This window comes from Mytilus galloprovincialis, chromosome 7 (assembly GCF_965363235.1).
Source record: "Mytilus galloprovincialis chromosome 7, xbMytGall1.hap1.1, whole genome shotgun sequence".
Classification (NCBI taxonomy): Eukaryota; Metazoa; Mollusca; class Bivalvia; order Mytilida; family Mytilidae; genus Mytilus; species Mytilus galloprovincialis.
In genome coordinates this window covers 10,123,850-10,145,969 of record NC_134844.1, presented here as the reverse complement: position 1 = coordinate 10,145,969, position 22,120 = coordinate 10,123,850, and the positions used below count along the sequence as shown (strand labels likewise).

At 33.1% G+C, this 22,120-nt stretch overlaps 1 protein-coding gene across 1 annotated transcript in view; it reads left to right on the top strand.

Annotated features, from left to right (window-relative positions):
• The first annotated feature begins 1,530 nt into the window (after positions 1-1,530).
• Positions 1,531-22,120, top strand: part of LOC143084124 (uncharacterized) — an 85,460-nt gene continuing 64,870 nt past the window's right edge. Inside the window, exons 1-13 of the mRNA XM_076260531.1 lie at positions 1,531-1,755; positions 7,019-7,108; positions 9,120-9,187; positions 11,045-11,221; positions 11,795-11,959; positions 12,198-12,317; positions 15,235-15,513; positions 16,347-16,488; positions 17,279-17,513; positions 17,893-18,054; positions 19,641-19,989; positions 20,303-20,597; positions 21,441-21,567. Coding sequence (XP_076116646.1) covers positions 1,670-1,755; positions 7,019-7,108; positions 9,120-9,187; positions 11,045-11,221; positions 11,795-11,959; positions 12,198-12,317; positions 15,235-15,513; positions 16,347-16,488; positions 17,279-17,513; positions 17,893-18,054; positions 19,641-19,989; positions 20,303-20,597; positions 21,441-21,567 — 2,295 coding nt within the window. The 5' untranslated portion in view covers positions 1,531-1,669. The remainder of the gene's footprint in view (positions 1,756-7,018; positions 7,109-9,119; positions 9,188-11,044; positions 11,222-11,794; positions 11,960-12,197; positions 12,318-15,234; positions 15,514-16,346; positions 16,489-17,278; positions 17,514-17,892; positions 18,055-19,640; positions 19,990-20,302; positions 20,598-21,440; positions 21,568-22,120) is intronic.

Sequence of the window (22,120 nt, the reverse complement as noted above, 5' to 3'; positions counted from 1 at the left end):
TAACAGCAATTTATCATGTATAATATTTGTATAGTTTGAATTACTTAGAGAATGACACATTTTAATCTTCAATTTGACTTAGAAAAACTTTCACTTTTATATTTACTCTCATATAGCAAGCATCTATGAAGTTTTAATATAACCTTCAACTTTCAGTTACAAAGCGGAATGTATTGTTGATACAAATAATTGGTTATTATGAATATAAGATGTGACCTTGAACTTCGAAATAATTCATATGAATATCTTAATAAAATTGTACGATCATAGTTATTAGATATAAGAAAATGTGGAAGGAGAGACAACTCCCCATTCAAGTGACAATTTGTCATATTATAGTATAATTGGTCAAAGTACAGTATTCAACAAGGATCCTTTTAAAACAAAGTTTGCTCACACCGAACAGCAAGCTATAAAGGGCCCCAAACACTGACTATTATTAAATCATTCAAACAGGAAAAACAACAGTCTAATCTATTAAAAAAACGAGAAACGAGAAAAATTTATGAACCACATCAACAAACGACAACCACGTGTACTAAACATTAGGTTCCTTTGTATTTTCACTGAACTATAAAACATGTCCGGTTGTAAAAGCGAGCCTACGCTTGTCATATGTTTAAACGTCCAAACGTGTCCATATCAAGCCTTTCTTTTTGTTTTACTGGAACTATTTATGTGTCCATATTATAAATATGTAAGTTAGTTGGTTACTGCCTCTTTCATTAACGTATACTCATTTTATTATTTCATAAGAAAATAGAAATAAATTACATTATGTCTTAATCGGCAGTATAACCTGAGCAAAAGTGGGGGCGTCCGTTTGGCTATATATACATGTATGTTGGATGTAAATGTAAGCAGTCATGCTCATTTAAATTGTAGATACTAGTACTAAATTAGATACCTCTTGTAGGTGAACTCTTTTATGGTGCCATCATGCAGTTGTATTTTAGAAAGCAATATGTTTTTTTTTTAATTTCCGATTTTTTTTTATATATGAGGTATTTGAAAATAAAATATTATTAATAACAATGATAAATACAGAATCAAAATCAAATCAAATGATCAGCATATTCAGTGGTTTAAAAACGTACCAGGCTCTGTTTAAGAGCCTCGTTCTACAAAAAAAAAACCCTTCAATACAAAAGATTACAATGCTGGTACATGTAAGGCTGATAATGAACAATGTAGGTTTAATCCACTGTCGATATAAACTTTCAAATAGCTTTAAACAACTTCAGGGTGAAGTTTTATCTTATCTTTAATAGTTGTTGTTGTGAATATTGTTTATATTTGGAGTTCTAGTTCGTATTGATAAAGAAATATGCATGGACAAAACTCATTCGAACTAAATTTCGATATTAATGATTTACCTTATATTTATTAATGAAGTAAAACAAAGCTTTGGCAAGTGAAAAATATTCTTAGTACTGGACGTTAAAGCAAAAATTGACATAGACCATACTCAAGCAATTGAAGCCAAAAACTAAATAGCACTTAATTATCTAATAGATTCGATAATAGATCGATATCAATCACTTTGACTTGTTGAGTTTAAAGCTTATTCATTATTGCATGATCGTGATTGGCCAAGATTTTGAGACTTTGTTAAAAGTCAGTTCTCCGAAAAAGAACTTTCAAATGCTTCAATAGAATTCAGGAGGATATGAAGGAATTTACTATGGATCGCCTGTTGTTTTCAATGTTTGTTTCGCTAATGTTTGGAAATGCGACGGCTCTTATTCAAGGAGGGTAAGCAAATTAAAACATATTTTGTTATAAGGGGGAAAACAATCCTAGTTGAATACTTTTAATTTGTAACTCAAACTATTTTTTAACAATATTTTGTGTTGGTTTTAACAAGAACAAACACATTGAAATTGTTGCTGTACAAAAGTGATACTTAATTATTACGATACTTAATAGAAAGGAACATCTAAATGATCCTAATTAGTTTTCTTTAAACATTCCAATGAAATAAATTAGCCTACTGGAACTTACTCAAATATAAAAGAGCTTGTCATTTTCAGACGTTGATATGACTAGTGAAGCCCGTGACCTTTAGCTTTAAACATCTACGTCGGTTGGTCTCTGGTGGAGAGTTATCTCATTGGCAATAATACCGCATCTTCTTTTTATAGTTATATCGTCGTGTTGTACAGAAAGCCTAAAAGCTGCCAACTGGGTAACAAATTGGTTTAGTGTACACACAAAAACGACATAGATAAGTGCACTATTTTTTCGATTTTCACTTCAATTTTAGATTATTGTTGAATAAAAAAAAAAGACTGACATTTTCTTGTAGAAAGGATACAGATATATTAATTAAGCACATTTTTTCTAAGTTGTATCGCAATGACAATGATTTATTCCGAATATGTGATTTTGCTGAAAGAGATTTGAATAGTTAGTACACTTCATTGACAGATATATTAAGGATGTACACCTCTGAGAAGCCAAAAAATTCTAGAATTAAACTTTTTTTTCTGAACCTGATTTTAGGTTTATATATCTGTAAAAATTTTTCCATTTTTCATCAATTTTTACCCATTTTTGGGCTATTATCGTGAAAAAAATGACAGTTCCACAATTAAACTTTTTTTCATACTCTCAATAAAGATGAAGTTAACCAATCTCAATAAATTCAACTAAAAAATATAATAAAGTTTGATCATATTTTTATGCTTTTTCGTGTCAAATCTACCATGTTGTCAGTTTTGGACATTTGTGATTTTTCTCTATTTAAAGAATAAACTGCATATTATTTCAATATCCTTGTTATGAATGATTGACAAAATAAATATCTAGGAAATTTGAAAAGAAAAAGTTATATGGGATGTTTATTTTTCCGGTAAAATCATTGTTTGTTCCCCTCACCCATTTCTCCATCTGATTTCAGATATAAAGCATTGGAAAAAAAACACATATCATAAATTTGTCAAATATTTACTTTATATGTCCCCAAATTTTATTTGATATCAAAGGTGTAATGGTCTAGTTGTAAATGTTATGTAGTGAATTTCCTTTGCGTAGGGTGAGACAAAAAGTTAAACTTAAATGTTTTCATTTCATCAAATTTGCTTGGTAAATCTATTCTAGCTGTGCTTTATCTCTGGCATAAACTATAAGTAAAAATTTATATCAATTTAATTAGATCGGTGAAAATGTCATGACCGGATTTTATGGTATGTCAAATTTAAGACGCAGTTTCGGGATTCTCCGGAATAAATATTTTTTTAAATTGTGTGAACTGTTTCCAAATATGAAGACTGCATATTATAACCATAAAGTTAAACTCAATCAAACTTATATACGTTATCATTCATTCAAAATGCATTTATCTAGACAAGGACATGCGTTTATATGAGATTTCATTTTAACTTTGAAATAGTGTATTTTTTAGTTTAAATGTTACACAATACATTGATAATGTTGTAGTTCTTTGTGTTTGATTTTGGTAATACGTCATCAAAAACGTACAGACAATCGTATATATTTCAATTGTCAAATTTAGATATAAATATACAATACTTAAACGAAGATAAAGGAATTACAACAGAGACTAATGTATACAGATCCCAAACAAATAGCAGTTTAATGATTTTTATAACTGTTAATTTTAACAAAGGTTAAGTAATTTACAGTGGCTGCGTATTTATATATCCCAAAATGAATAGAACCTTGCGATTGAAAATTGTATACATCTAGAATGTTCGAGTTGTCAACGGTTAGAGAATAGCAACATGTTGCGTAATAAAATGTAATAAAACCCAAATGAAAAGCACGGCTCGAATTGGAAGTTGGACTACACCTTTTCAGTGGTCCAAGTTTGTGCCAAAGTTTTCAATTTTTCAAACATCTAGCCCGAGTGTGTATAACCTTCCTAGACCAGGCAGTGTTGTGGTCTATGATTGTAATGGTCAGTTGATTGAGATAGATCTACCTATAGTGACCAGGGGATCTCAAATGTCGACTGAGAGGAAGTCCTGGCCTGCATATATATATATATATATATATATATATATATATATATATATATATATACAACTCGTCTAAACATCAACCCAACAATGTTAGATCTGTAAATTTGCTTTCGCAAATTTTTGGTTCTTCCCTCGCCGGGATTCGAACCCATGCTACTGTGATATCGTGACACCAAATCGCCTGCACTGCAGCCGTCCCGCTAGACCACACGACCACCTGGGCTCTCAAAAAAAGAGCTTTCGGTGGGCATGTGTTACCTTTCCACGTCAGTTTTAATCTAGCGGCGTACTACAGTACATGATATATAAGGCATGAAGATGTTATTGTTACAGATCAGCTAAATTATCTATAGTAAAGGATCCTACAAATTAATGTAAGATACAGTCACAGAAAATAATTATATTCATAAGTACGTCTGAGTCAGTGACAACCCTACAACAGATGTATCCATCGGATCGCCATCAATGATGGTGATACATGGCTGTGTACATAATGTATATACAACTCGTCTAAACATCAACCCAACAATGTTAGATCTGTAAATTTGCTTTCGCAAAATTTTGGTTCTTCCCTCGCCGGGATTCGAACCCATGCTACTGTGATATCGTGACACCAAATCGCCTGCACTGCAGCCGTCCCGCTAGACCACACAACCACCTGGGCTCTCAAAAAAAGAGCTTTCGGTGGGCATGTGTTACCTTTCCACGTCAGTTTTAATCTAGCGGCGTACTACAGTACATGATATATAAGGCATGAAGATGTTATTGTTACAGATCAGCTAAATTATCTATAGTAAAGGATCCTACAAATTAATGTAAGATACAGTCACAGAAAATAATTATAATCATAAGTACGTCTGAGTCAGTGACAACCCTACAACAGATGTATCCATCGGATCGCCATCAATGATGGTGATACATGGCTGTGTACATAATGTATATACAACTCGTCTAAACATCAACCCAACAATGTTAGATCTGTAAATTTGCTTTCGCAAATTTTTGGTTCTTCCCTCGCCGGGATTCGAACCCATGCTACTGTGATATCGTGACACCAAATCGCCTGCACTGCAGCCGTCCCGCTAGACCACACGACCACCTGGGCTCTCAAAAAAAGAGCTTTCGGTGGGCATGTGTTACCTTTCCACGTCAGTTTTAATCTAGCGGCGTACTACAGTACATGATATATAAGGCATGAAGATGTTATTGTTACAGATCAGCTAAATTATCTATAGTAAAGGATCCTACAAATTAACGTAAGATACAGTCACAGAAAATAATTATATTCATAAGTACGTCTGAGTCAGTGACAACCCTACAACAGATGTATCCATCGGATCGCCATCAATGATGGTGATACATGGCTGTGTACATAATGTATATACAACTCGTCTAAACATCAACCCAACAATGTTAGATCTGTAAATTTGCTTTCGCAAATTTTTGGTTCTTCCCTCGCCGGGATTCGAACCCATGCTACTGTGATATCGTGACACCAAATCGCCTGCACTGCAGCCGTCCCGCTAGACCACACAACCACCTGGGCTCTCAAAAAAAGAGCTTTCGGTGGGCATGTGTTACCTTTCCACGTCAGTTTTAATCTAGCGGCGTACTACAGTACATGATATATAAGGCATGAAGATGTTATTGTTACAGATCAGCTAAATTATCTATAGTAAAGGATCCTACAAATTAATGTAAGATACAGTCACAGAAAATAATTATAATCATAAGTACGTCTGAGTCAGTGACAACCCTACAACAGATGTATCCATCGGATCGCCATCAATGATGGTGATACATGGCTGTGTACATAATGTATATACAACTCGTCTAAACATCAACCCAACAATGTTAGATCTGTAAATTTGCTTTCGCAAATTTTTGGTTCTTCCCTCGCCGGGATTCGAACCCATGCTACTGTGATATCGTGACACCAAATCGCCTGCACTGCAGCCGTCCCGCTAGACCACACGACCACCTGGGCTCTCAAAAAAAGAGCTTTCGGTGGGCATGTGTTACCTTTCCACGTCAGTTTTAATCTAGCGGCGTACTACAGTACATGATATATAAGGCATGAAGATGTTATTGTTACAGATCAGCTAAATTATCTATAGTAAAGGATCCTACAAATTAACGTAAGATACAGTCACAGAAAATAATTATATTCATAAGTACGTCTGAGTCAGTGACAACCCTACAACAGATGTATCCATCGGATCGCCATCAATGATGGTGATACATGGCTGTGTACATAATGTATATACAACTCGTCTAAACATCAACCCAACAATGTTAGATCTGTAAATTTGCTTTCGCAAATTTTTGGTTCTTCCCTCGCCGGGATTCGAACCCATGCTACTGTGATATCGTGACACCAAACTCACTGACTCAGACTGACTTATGAATATAATTATTTTCTGTGACTGTATCTTACATTAATTTGTAGGATCCTTTACTATAGATAATTTAGCTGATCTGTAACAATAACATCTTCATGCCTTATATATCATGTACTGTAGTACGCCGCTAGATTAAAACTGACGTGGAAAGGTAACACATGCCCACCGAAAGCTCTTTTTTTGAGAGCCCAGGTGGTCGTGTGGTCTAGCGGGACGGCTGCAGTGCAGGCGATTTGGTGTCACGATATCACAGTAGCATGGGTTCGAATCCCGGCGAGGGAAGAACCAAAAATTTGCGAAAGCAAATTTACAGATCTAACATTGTTGGGTTGATGTTTAGACGAGTTGTATATATATATATATATATATATATATATATATATTTCATTTTTTTTATCTTGTAAAAAGCGGGTTTATTATACTTTTGGTATAAATATATATATATTCTGAAGAACCTACGATATAGTTTATATAGATGATATGTTGAAAGTTCGAAACACTATCTTTCTATTGATATATATATAGAAAATCTCAACGATAAAATTGAAAAATAACTTTATCTAAATTGATGGGAAATTCACATGTTAACAAAAGGATATATATATAATATATAATTTTATTTTATTTTAGAAGTCATGTCTGCACACACTATGGCTATCGCCGAGAGAAATACTATACAGATTGTGGATTTTGGAGCTGGTCAGCTTGTACAAGATACAGGTAATTTTGCTGCCTTGAATTTGAATCAGAAAATCTTATAGCAAGCCAAGATAGACGTGTGTCAGGTTCAGACCAAGTTACTGTTTTAATCGTGAAGAGGGCGTATGTCAATTTTAGCTCACATGACCCATAGGGCCAAGTGAGCTTTTCCCATCATTAGGCGTCCGTCGTCCGTCGTCGTCTGTTTACATTTACAAAAATCTTCTCCTCTGAAAGTATTGGGTCAAATTTAACCAAACCTGGCCAGAATCATCATTGGGGTATTTAGTTTTAAAAAATATGTCATATGACCTGGCTAACCAACCACAAAGATCATGATGATAACAGAAAGATGTATATAAAGAAGGTAACATGCAGCCTTCACCAATAAGCCTTGCCACAAACAAGCATTAGGGTATTTATTTTTTGAAAAAAAAAACATGAATGTCCGATGACCCTGCCTGCCAACCAACATGGCCGACACGGCTGGAAATAGAACATAAGGGGGGAGTGCAGTTTTTGACTTTCTCTGAAACTAGGGGAAAAGTACTTTTATAACGGTTGCATTATTTCATGCATCAATTGCAAATAAAAAATATTATATGAGCAACACAGGAGCCTCAAGTTTATGTGATATATATGTAAGACTCAGATCGACGTCTCATCCTCAAACTGACGTCCAATACGACGCAACATTTTCGATTCAATCAATGTCTGTTACCCTCTGATGAAAGACCAACGTGATATCGTGTATTACCAGAACGATATCCGATCGATTGGATGTAGGCTCCTCTTATCGATGTCCAATATAATTAAATCATTTATTTTTGTTTTTTTCCCTAATTCATATTTCTTTGAAGTGATCGTTTTATTTTGTATAACATTACTTAAATAGACTTATTGCTTTTTGTATACATTGAACATCATAGGGATTTAAATGACAAATAAAATAGAAAAACAGAGTAGGTATCGTCTGATTCCAGAGACTTCCCGTGGGTAAAAGACAACATAGACAAGACATTATACGGCCATACAATAATTTGTGTGGAAGACTTTGGTCCACTCTATACACATTGTTTACATACTTTCATTGTCATATGGGTAAATGGAGTTTTGTGTATACAACAATGAGACAGGTATCCAACACACAAAGATCATCATGATAACAGAAAGATGTATATAGAAGGCAACATGCAGCCTTCACAAATATAGACAGATGTTTATACAATATGTCGGGCTCTAAGTTGAATCTTTGGAATAAAGGAGCAGTAACGGATTAAAGGAGGGGGGTGTTTCTGACGCTCAATGCTTTTGAATTGGGACATCTGGTTAGAACTCTCTCTCATTATATCCTTGGCTGTAAACCATCTTTAAAAAATAGCTGAATCCGCTCCTGAGATGAAGGACAAATTTTACCCAAAAATTTTCAACCAACAAAAAATGTTCGGGTATGAATGCTATAACTACTACGGTTCCTAACTTCAGACATGGACCTTGTTAGTTAGCAAAAATAACTGAAATCCTCAGACAATATAATAAGTCTTGGTAGAGTAACATTTAATCCTTTTATAGTAGGAATAAACAGCTGAGATACACAATGTTCCTCCCTTTTCATATAATTTTCAACAACACCCAAGTTCCTGTTACGACAAAGGATCTATGAAATACGAGTAGATAATTTGAAATTGATATCATTACTTATTTACCTGGTTAATACATATATGCAATCCAAATTTTGATACATTTGTATTACACAAATTTGCATTTTATTCGTTACAAATGTGTTTTTTTTGTGTGTCGCGAGGTCTCAGCCGAGGACTGGACATTGATTAAAGAACAAACCAATACTTTGAATAGAGGTGTTTATTATCGATCGTCAACTTTTAATCTTACGCTTTTATGATGCCAGATTGGATGTCGATCTGAGTCCTAGATATATATCCTTTTTAAGGTCTTTGCCTTCATACAAACAAATCTCTTTGTTTTTATTTTTATCACTTCTTTAATAAATTGTTCCTTGGTACACTTTCAGAAGTGAATTCTATTCTTACCTGAGATGCTGTCCGGGTTACAGAAGCAATGGAAATAGTTGTCCATACCGTAAGTTATATAGTTTAACAATAAATATTTCTATATGTCACTGATCTGTTTAACAACCGAAGATTTACCAACCAAGAACCTGCAAAAGAAACCAATCAATATACATTCTGAGTTTTATATCTAAAACAAAATTTCTAAAATGATACTGTCGTGTTTTGTGATCAGTATTTACATTTCGTACGATTATATACGCTTAGTTAGAGATTGGTATTTCTCTGCAGTATCAGTTATTATATTTCGTTTCCTTGTTTGTATTCAGATTGACCAGTTTAATGTAATGTTATTGACAATGAATTGATGATGGAGCATTTCGCTTTTATTTTGATCTTTTTATTTTTGAGAAACTAGTAACTTTGAATTTATTTTTTAAGTTAAGTTTGGTTTTGAACTCCAACCTGTACCAGATTCAAGAGGTCTTACAGTGAAACCTGGATGATGTTTGTGTGAAAGGATATTCTCTAACTATATCAATGTTCAAGCTATTATAGTTGTCAGTGTTGGTTTGATATTCACGTTGGCATGTCTTTCTGATTATGAGTGTACACTTTTTTAGGGATAGTCGCAATTTTATAAAGAAAAATACCTTTTCCTCGATGTAAAATATCTACTTGTTATTTTTTGTGATTTTATTCATGTACACTTATTTGCAGTTTGTATAAATTACCTCCGGTAAAAGAACTCGTTGGTAACCAATAATTAAACAAATGCAATGTAATCGTTCCATATATATATATATATATATATATATTTATCAATAATGTGAACAGATCGGTTACCCAAGAATCCGTCATATATAATATTAACATCTCGGCTTCCACAACAGGTTTTCTCAGTTTTTTGCGACGTTTTTGCGACGTTTTGATTTTGTTTTGGGCAGTTTAAGGATGGCTAAACAGCACAAAATCACACTTTTCGTAGACTACTAATTACTTCTTTACATTCAATCAGTTGGAAGAGTACTGATTGATATTTTAGTCTAAGAGAACATGGTTTATGTATTAGTTAAAGTGGGCTAACGTGTTTCACCCCGCCATATTCTGTATGTATATGCCTGTCCCAAGTCAGGAGCCTGCAATTCAGTGGTTATCGTTTGTTGATGTGTTACATATTTGTTTTACGTTTATTTTTGTACATACATTAGGCCGTTAGTTTTCTCGTTTGAATAGTTGAACATATGTCATTTCAGGGTCTTTTATAGATAGGCTTTGCTCGTTGTTGGAGGCCGTACGATGACCTATGATTGTAAATTTCATTGTAGTTTGGTCTCTTGGGGTTAGTTGTCTCATTGGTAATCATACGACATCTTCTTTTTCTTATATTTGAATATATTCTTGTAAAGACAGTACACTTAGACCGGTACTATTTTATTTGTTATTTGTTTGTGTGCCTTGTTCTGATATGATGACTCGAGTGTTTTCATTTTTTTATGTAGAGTTCACTTTGTATAAGGTAGGTGAAGCGTTGCACACTCACGAATACATAAGACCCTTCCATATTCTATTTTTCATGTTCCTATCCAAAACTAGGAACCTGTAATCTAGTGCTTGTTTGTCGTTTAATAAATTAGTCTTAGTTAACACAAGGCAAATGGTCTTCACATTATAATTCATATTGTGTCAGATTTTGCCTTACAGACGACGCTTTAATAATTTACTTTACGGCATGGGTTTTGATCATTTAATAAAGACCACAGGGTGATATGACCTGAACTTGTACACAGATATGGCATGTCCCCCTTATTGATAATGTTGATAATGTTATATCATTGACAATCGTACCACATTTCCTTATTTCTGTGTGATGAACAACTGTTTACAACTCGTTAACCGAGTTCTAATACAACTGATGACTTTGCAGCAATTTGTGACGGAAAAATCAATCCATCAGCATGTCATAAATACTATAACAATGATGTCATTATCTACAGACCGGGAGCCAAAAGACCAGAGCGTAACAGTGGGGGACACTGTCAAACCCCAGAACAATGTGCTGGCTGCAACGATGGTTTTTATGCTGACCGTGCTTACTGTCGTAGTAAGTCTTTAATATTCATATAAGTAAAAATTTTGTGTGCATATTATTCACACACAAATAAATTTATTTGAAAAAAATGGATGAGAGGAATAAAAATAAATCACTCAGAGGAAAGATTTATAAGCCATTTGATGATAAGGAAACAACAAATAGTAAATCTTCAATTCTTTTTCCTTATTTCCGTGTGATGTACAACTATTTATAGGGGTTCGGTTATGTCGAATTCATTCATACTGTAGTGATCCTTAATTTGCTACAAAAAATGCAACTAGACATTAATCAAACATCTATAATTTAATAAATCTGTTATCTGTCACTCAAAGAACAATGTAACAACAAATGTATTGATAACTAAATTGCAGGTGTTAAAAATGTGAAACACATGTATATTTGTAAGACTATTCATACTTTGTTGCAAATCTCAGTACATGTCGATCAACATCATTTATCTTTTATGAAGACAATACCAAATATATAACGGAAAGTAAAGAGAGAACATACACATGAATGGAAATATTTTATAGACTTTTCCTCATTTATGTAGATTAAAATATGTAATATGTTTGCTTGTAGTTTGTCCACCCATAACTCATTGTAAGCACAGACGTTGCACTGATATCCCTAGTAACCACTGTGAGTATTGTGACGGGGAAATTGTAGACAAGCTGTACTGGCGAGCGTATACCAGACATAGCGATGCTAATGGCAACAGTGATCCACATTTCAAGAATTGCATACGTAAGTGACGTTCATATATGAAAATATTGCTATGAAAAATTCCATTCCAAATACTACGAAAATATTTTATTAACAGATTTATATGAAATAAACAGACTTGAGGAGCTTATTATGTCTTTCTATCTTTGCTATTTGAATAAATATTATAAAAACAATCATGTGTGTAGGTCAACAAGTAATGTGTACATTTGGCATGTCAATTTGACTATACTTTCCTACTTTATTTTTTTTTGTTTAGAAACTTGTTCATGGCGTGCAGACAGCAAACGATGTTACCCAGGAACATGTAGCAAAGAAATAGCAACGTCTTGTAAATGTCTAGATGGGTTCGGTGGTCCTGATCATAACTGCGATCATAGTAAGTATATTTGAGACTGAATTAGAAATACATCAATATTAATTATACTATTATATATTTTTATCTTTAAAGAGAGGCGTTATCTACGTTTTAGACAAATATTAGAATAAGATTTTTGTTAAACAGAAATACTGGAAACATATTTCCATGTTATCAGCCAATGTGAATCAATTTTGTGAAACTAAGCGTTTTAAAACATCCCTTCGTGACCATGGCCTCTCAACTCAATGTTTTAACTTCAATTGAATCTGTATTCATGTGACCTTTAAGTTTTCCCTTAGCCGGGATGAAGTACCAATGAGCTAAGCATGATTTGATATTAGTTATTAAAAGGAAACGAATGTCAATATGAAAGGTGAAACAAGGGAGAGTCAGTAGGAATCTTTTTCGTACACTGATTCGGTCTACAACCATTCGTTATTATAAGGTAAAAACGATGAATTCTAAATTCTAAATCTATTACATGTTTCAAACAGATTCGGAAAAATCGTCGTTATACGATTGCACAAGCATGGCTGTCTATATATTCATCTTATCTTAGTGTACAATGTACTTATCCCCCATGCCTATCAATTTTGCACTTGCAAATACGTGTCTCATCCTAGCGTTGAAAAGACATCTCAGTTACGTAAGGGATAAGGAAAGTAATTTATTTTGCTTTTTGTATTAAACAGAGTGCACGAAGTCTCTTAAGATAAAATATTAAAGGGCTCACATATCGACCAACCAGAATTAGCTATACTCTTAATTTTGAATGCTCATAAAATGATATTTAATAGATTATTGTTGGGCATCTCAAATAGATTGACTGTGTCGTTTGAGTCGGTACGGCGAAAGTGAGAAAAGCAATCAAGTTGAAATGGTCAATGGTAATCTGTTGATCACTATTTTACCTATGACGACGTTGTAAATTTCATTGACAACGGCAAGTTCGCCCTTAGTTTTTTTTTTCTAGCGCTAATTTTTAATATCACTCTACTATGCTGAGTAAGGAAATCATCAGTCATGCAGTAAGATCAGAGATACAATTCGTAAAATAACGATAAAGATATATAATATTGTGTGCAGATTAGGTCTTAAATACGCACGATACATGTTCTTAAAAATTTCAGCGAGTTAATTCATTGTAAAACAATTTCTTGGACTTGTTCTTAACATTGATAAACGATTTTGTTTGAAATAAATAATGTGAGTCAAATCGCGATCGGTTAACAATTTGACAATTATGATTATCTAAAGCAATTGCCATTTGTTTTTCTTAAAAAGAAAATATATCCAGTTATTCACTTAATCTGATTATCAAATAATGTACAGAAAAATAAAGAGAAAATATCGCAAATTTGATACAAGTAAGTTGTTATATAGGTTAACTGTCTATAAAAACAAGCTAAAAATATGTAAAATGCAAATTATAAATCAGAATGGTAGGATGTCCTAGAACTTGATCTTTTGTAATGTAATCAATATTACAAGTATTGGTGCGTCCGAAGCGCTTCCTTTTGATAAACTCGCATGATGGACGCTCAAGTCAAATACAATGGAAATTCACAGTACAAAATATAATTGAGAATCTATAGGACCTAAAGAGACATCAACAGAGTGTACTATCTAATCAATTTGGATATTAATGTGTTACGAGACCGTTTCTGCTTGGATGGCTACCTAATTTCCGTTTATCTTTCATACATTGTCCGATACATTGGATAACAATCAGTTTTCGTACCAACCTAAACTAAATATTACTTTACCAATCTTTATAAGGCACAATTTACCTAATGTTAAATCCTTCAGGAACTTCTCCGGAAGTAAGATAAGAAGATAGCAATATCCTTTAACTTTACGTTCCGCTATAAAGATGATGTTCTCTCACTAAATAATTCGAAATTTTGGGACTATGTTGAACGAATCTATCCCATCGAACTGGAGATAAAGTATACTACAGATACAGTTAAGTCTGCCTCATATCTTGACTAACATCTAGAAATTGACAATGAGGGTCGGTTTAAAACAAAACTTTACGACAAAACAGATGAGTTCAGCTTCCCAATTGTGAACTTTCCATTTCTATGAAGCAACATTCCAGCAGCGCCTGCATACGGAGTATATGTCTCCCAATTGATACGATATTCCAGGGCTTGTATTTCCTATCACGAATTCCTTGATGGAGGATTGCTGCTCACAAGGAAGCTATTAAACTAAAAGTTCCAAAATGGTGAAGTTGAAATCATCCCTTCGTAAATTCTACGGACGCCATCACGACTTGGTTGACAGTTACGGAATAACCGTTTCACAGATGATATCGGATATGTTCCTTAGATCGTAACTACAATATCATTCCCTTTTCATGAATGTGACCTACCGAATTAGACTTTTTACGGATTTGTAATAACATAAGCAACACAACGGGTGCTACATGTGGAGCAGGATCTGCTCACCCTTCCAGAGCACCTGAGATCATCCCCAGTTTGTGCTGGGGTTCGTGTTGCTTAGTCTTTAGTTTTCTATGTTGTGTCTTCTGTACTATTATGTGTCTATTTGTTTTTTTACTTTTAGCCATGGCGCGTTGTCAGTTTATTTTCGATCTATGAGTTTGACTGTCCCTCTGGTATCTTTCCTCCCTCTTTCACTAAATAATAAGACCACAACGAATATTAAACTATGTGTAAATTTCAAAAGCGTATTTCAGATATTGTATGTTACAGTTAGTTCTCTGCGAAATGATTCAAAATTGCTTCTGTACAGCTTTAAACGATTGAATACAGTTCAGACATTAGTGTAATGTAAGTCTGCGAAGTTCTTCGTTTAGAAAGTCGATATGTTGAGCTTTTAATACATGTAAAATGTACTGTGTGATTGATTCAGATTTTTCTAACATTTATAGTAAGGGTAATAATAAATTTACATTTTACCATTTCAGTAATTCGGGATTCAACTATTTCATATGCTACTGCAAAATTGAATAGTTCAAATCCAAGTGACGATCCCGTCGAAACTCCCATTGATCCGAATGACCCAATACCACGTGAGACAAAATGGACAAATCATATTATGATAAACAGAGCGTATTTAGAGGTTACTGCTGTGTTCAAGGTCAATGATACGCCACCTGCACCTGATCAAACTGGAAGAAATCATTTTATCACAGAATTTAAATACGGAGTTCTCGCTGGAAAAATGAAGCTCACACTAGTCAGAGGTAGATAAGGACTAAAAGCGAACACACTGCTGATTTTAAGTTACATACACCACTTACCGTTTGCCGTTGTAAACTGGGAAAAAAATAATCTTCTCATTCTTAAAATATCAAGCCACACAATTCAAAACTATATCAGCTCCTATGTTTGTACATTTTATTCACATTCTCTGTAAATTCGATTCTTCAAGTAACTGTTGGTAAATTGTAGAACAACATTTTTTAAGCTACTTTGGAGGTACTTTTTGTTAGAAATTAGGATAGACAGAGAGAAACTCCAAACGAAAAAAATGTTCAGCAAAGTGAGACATATATTAAAATCAACGTGACAAAATTATCCGTTAAATTCTTGCAGAACTAATATGCAATGAAAGACGATTTTTTCAAATTTAATTTGTATGCAGAAACTTAATTACGTAGACAGAAACTGCAGAACTGTGCAGCTGAGTTAGAATTAAAGAAATTATTCATTAGGTATTGCCCCCAAATCAACATTTTGTACTTTTGTCATTAATTCGAAATAAAACAAAATTGATGGAGTCAACTGTAAACAGCAAAAATAAATATTGATTGAAAATCTTCACACTTTCCAAGTAAGCGGATGGTCAAATTTATAGCATTAGACTAATAGATACAGATGTATTTTTTCAATATTTTTTTCAATAATTTATATTGGTAATAAATTCTGCAAAGCATTTGTATTGAAATGCAAAAAAGGAATGGCGATATATATTTTAGATATTATCGGTTGTGCATTGAAATCGACTATTGTATTTTTTTTATATATATATTAAGGTCTATAGTTGTTTTACTGGCATTTTAATCCTCTTTTCTAGATACCAACCACACTATTTCACCTATTGTAAAAATATGTCATGTAGAGAAACAATTACCTACAAATGACATATACCAATGCAAAGAACCAATGGTATATCTTAACGCTTGGCATAAATTCTTGCCATTTCAACATGATGACCGGTAACTACTACTGTTTATATATCTTTGAAAGACATTAATTGTTAAAGTATTTTTGGTCAAGAAATATAGAAACACATGCTGTTGTATAAGTGGTTAATCAAAACATGAATAATCAATAATTTAAGATTTTGAAGTATTTACATGATGAGAGAAATTGGTATTAGCCTATGTACTGCGTTTGCATTATTTACTACAAGGTTTCTTTCCTTTTTTCAACGTTTGTAGATCTGTTTATATATTTTTTTAAGTTCTTAACTAACACATAGAATATAGGTATAGTTTGGAATGTATTAGAATTGAAACGAAAACTTCAAGTAAAATGAGTGCAATAGAAATAGGAATTTTAAAACCAAATTAAAAAAAATGAAGAAAATACCAAAACATTACTGGGCAAAAAGTGCTATTAAAGACAATGATTTAAAATGTTCAACACTTTGAAAAGAATATTGACCTTCGTATCGATCAAAAGAATTCATTCGAAGTTTTCTGTTTAAGTGTTTAAAAACAAATGCGTTTTTTTTTATATTACCTTGAAAGGACTTCTTATTCTTGCCTATTTGCAATACAAATTCCGAAAATAAGCAAATGTGACGATAAAATGGAAGATATTTTGACCCTTTATTTGAATAATAACCACTTTGCAAAATGTGGTGAGACATCTGTGAATGTTTTAAAGTTGAAACCCCAATAAAAGTATTAACATTTTTGCTCAGTTCTATTGTAATAATGTCAAACAGTATAATTAAGTAGTATTAGAGAATGATCGGACTGGCGTACTCATTAATTGTAGGGTAATATATTCGTTTGAAATAACGAATGGCGGCCATTTAAAATACATCGATAGAGACGCGCATCCTTCTGATCCTGAAAAGGCACCGAGGAAGCGTATAGATTTGATAGGTAGAACTGTTTCACGTCAGTTTGTGTTTCACTGGGACTTGGACGAACCTGCCCAACAATGTGTTGAAACTCACGGTATAAAATGCACTGTACCACCAGTTCTTGCTCCAGATGTAACAACTAACGTAAGTAATGGATAGTCTAGCTAATCGATCTGTAATGGCACAAGAGTGAATGAAATGTACGAATAATAATGTAGTACTAGTCAGTATGAGTGAGGGGCATATTTTTTTGTCAATCTTGCACTTGCCTGAATTATAAACTTATGAATTTATTTATATACAACCGTCATTGTTAAAAGTTAATCACATTACTTCTCTTCCTTTTTTTAAATAAGCATTCATATGAACCCAATTTAGCAATGGTATGTATTCTTCAGGTTTATTTGCTTCTTTTCTGTGTGACTGTTACAACCTATCAACCCGGCACATCTAAAATTAAATGAGATAAAGGTAAATTATTCATTTAAAATTATGTTGACAAAATAGTCTTTCTATATTGAAGTCAACAATACAACTACAATGGAACAACTGGATTGATGACTTAGCTGGTATAGGGAGTTACTACTACGAAGTTTTTGAACTTGGTAATGATGGAACGTCATTGTCAGAAGATCAAGGAACAAAGATTACAGAAGCAAAAAATTTATCACGTACAGATTTATCGGTAAGTTGTATCGATTTATAAGTATGCCTATACGAACATGAGTAGGTTTTTTTTTTAGATAAGAGTGTTAGATACTTGTAAATATTAAAGGTTAAGTATACTCTTATTTTGTTATTGATAATGATTTGTTTGATATTTGTAAAAGTAAAAAGGTAAATATCGAAAGTCTTAAATGATTGTTTAAGTCAATATCACTTCATGAAGAAATCCGTACTATTATTGTTTTTGAGATAAAAGGGATTAATGCTATCATGTTTTAAAGTGTATTCGTATACACTTTTGATTTAAATTTTCTGCGCACATCGGATAGTTAAGAAGGATACAAAGTTTTTCCTTCATTGACCGTTTGTCATTACATGATTGAATCAACTGATTTCTTTAAACCTTTTTAATACCACCCACTAAGTCATAATGTGGTGTGGTATACATTGTGTCAACAATGTAATGTTTGAACGTAATTTCGTCTCTTTATCAGTTTTCCGCCCGTCAGCTCATAGTTATCGTTAGGTTTTCTCTACCTATAATTTAATTGCTATGAAACATTTTAAAATTAAATCTAGTAGTCATATGTTTAGTGATTCGGTAATGTTATGCTTGATTAGATGTACTTAAGTGATTTAAAAAAGAAGAATAGTATCCCCCCTATATACATGTATTAAAAATATAATTGATACCGTTCCTACGTTAAACTGAATCTTGTTATACTTTTGTACAGTGTTAAAGGGTTTACTTATGGAAGGAAAAACTTGCATGTATCGACCAATAAAAGGCTTTTGTATTTTCACACGGTAGAATAGTGAATAATAGAAAATAAATCAAAAAATAAAACAACCAAACTCCGAGGGAAAATGAAAACGGAGAGTCCGTAATCAAATGGCAAAATAAAAAGCTCAAACACATAAAACAAAGGGATAACAACTGTAATATTCTTGACTTGGTACAGACATTTTCTTATGTAAAAAAATGTGGATTAAACCTGGTTTTGATAGGTAAACCTCTCACTGCATGACTGTCGCATTAAATTCCTTATATTGACAACGATGTATTAACGAAACTTAAAGACATAAGGCGAATGCTTGTATAAATAGTTTTATACTAGTATTCTTGTCCTTTTTTGTCTTCATTGAAAAGTTCTCTCTTAACAATTCTCATTACATCTCCTTAATTTCATGCTGTTATTTATTTTTTTTTTACTGTGTTCAACGCCTAAACTTAATTATGTCGCTATATTTCATTGTTGAAGAAACCGTTATTGATAAAAAAAACAACCGACCACGGCAAGAGAACTGACAATCTTTGTTAATTAAAATCGTAGTCAAACACACCTTAATATAGGCGGGGTTCAAAGTCACAACCCATCAAGTTGTATGTTAACGGAAGGATACAGAAGCTTTTGTACACGGAGCAAATTTTGATTTGTAAGGAAATTACCTTGCTGTACATAGAACAACAGTCTTATCATTACTACTGTGATAATTATTATCATTAACATTTCAATTAACTGGCGGGAAGAAAGATTGGTTTTAAAGGATATATTGTCCAAGATACTAACTTTAATATAGATTAACATATAACATTCTTTTTAGAGTGAGTTTTCAGTCACAAAAACTGGAATGTACTCTGTAATATTCACGGCCATCGACAAAGCCGGGAATGAAAAGTCAGCAAGGACGTTATTCCTGTACGATGACAGTTCCCACGTTGAAGTTGAGGATGGTAAAACTGTAAGAGTGCAGCAGTCCACGAAAGATACAAAGTATGTATGGGTGGATGTTGATGATCCTATACTGAAAGTGAATTGGCCTGGAAGATTTAAAAATGAGGAACATTATAAACAGTTGTGGTTAGAATCCGTAAAACCAAGGATACACGTCGATCCTGAGTACGATGATCATTATGGCAAACGTCAAACAACAACTGTACCTCATCGTCAAGGTAGGTTCATATACATCTCTATGGCATTAATGAACACAGATATCAAATGTAATTAGTGATGACTTTTCATAGCAAAAAATGGGATCAGATTTGTCGAGGGATTAAATATCGCTTTCACTATCAACATCATTCGTTATAAAATAATTGATGAAATATGAAATTGTCTTATCACCATCAACAAACTAGGAATAAAAAAACTAAATACTGTGATAAATCATGACAAGACCTGTCGTAAAGTGTTTATAATGGGATTCAACAAACTTACATTATCTTTTACATACTAGTATAACGAATTCGAAATTAATATTTACAGGTGTTGTTAGATTTGAAACTCAGTTTATAGTTCTTTCCCCTTCAATCACACAGAAAGTTAATTTTGTCAGTACCAGTAATGTCATGGAGGAGGCTACATCACTATCAGTATCATGGAATGATGGTGACAAGTTAGACATCACTGTGCGAGCTTTTGATATTTTTGATGTATACATCGATGACATGGTAACAGTATACAAGGACATCAGCCCACCGGAAATTGAAAATCTTTGGTTGTCCAATGGAGACCGTGTAAATGTGTCCGTCCATAGTTTTGAAGATTTTTCAAAAATGACGTAGGTTCACATGTATAGTCTACGCAACAACTCAAAAGACAGAAACTTCAAACAAAAACAAGGGATTCCCTTTTTTCTTTATACCATATTCCTTGATACGTTGAGAATTTACGTCGTTCCATTTTTAAAAAAAAAGATGACAGTAATTGCCGATTTGTAAATATAAAAAACATTCGAGTCATACAATATATGCACACATTCATGACAGTATTAAGTCATCAAAAAGAAAAGAAGTAAGTTAAAAATTGATATCTTGAAATTATAAATATTTCACAACATGCACCAAGAACTAGAAATCAAGTTTCACAGTTGAGTACAATTTTCTAAAAGTTCATCACATTGTTCAAAGACGAAATCTTCAAATAATTTCTATGTGGACGAGATCATTATGTAAATAAACTTATCATATATACTAGAATTAAAATTGTGCACGCCTGACTATGTTTCGTCTACACAATATGCAATCAGCATCATCTAACCGAATAATATAGATCAAATAAAGAACGAAGTTGAGAAGCAGTGAGGACATAAAATTCTAAAAGGGTTTGCAATTTATTTTGAATGCTCGTGTGTTTATAAAAAAAAGCCTCAATATATACACTTTGGAAATCAATGAAGTCAATGTAAAGTTCAATTTTTATTCTGAATATTCAATATCAAATTCAACCAGTATATACTCAATTAGTATCAAATAAAGGCGTAACCCAATATAACCAATGTGTCCGAAACATTCACAACAGAGTTTTTTTCTATATCCTAACTAACACTTAAATTTAACAGTTATGTAACAGAATGAACAACCGCTACATTAAAAATGACTGACAAGAGTTTTCTCTTTTTAAGGATTGAATGGAACGCATTTGACTATCACAGTGGAATAGACAATCTAGAGTGGAGATTATATGACAATTACACTAAAACTGATATTGTCCATGGTCACGCTAACCTTCATTCACAGGGAAATTCAGAAGTAAGGAGATTATCTTGTATGACGTTTATACAAAAGATAGGTTTATTTTGCTAATGATAAAGTCTACTGAAACAATTTGAACTGTTTGGTATTATATCCGTGAAGTATATAACGTATATAAAAAAAGCAAAATTACAAAATACTGAACTGCGTGGAAAATTCAAAACACAAAAACCCTTCTCAAAGGGCAAACTCGAATTAGCTAGGGTTCGGGGTCAATCTAAAAAGGAACTCAAGTACATGTATATATGTACGTGAATATATGATCAGCTACAAACCATAAAGCTAGGTCGTAATTTTATAAACTTATCTAATTATTCGTGAAAAGGTTTGTCAGCTTTTTTCCGTTGTCTGTCGTCGTCATCCGTCGTCCATTAGCTTTTACAAAGATCATCTTCTGAAACTACTGGGAAAAATTAAACCAAGCTAACAACAATCATCAATGCATATCTAGTTTTAAAAAGGTGTGTCTAATGACCCCGCTTCCCTACAATCATGACTGACACGGCTAAGATAAAACATAGGGGTAAAATGCAAGTATATTGTTACGGTC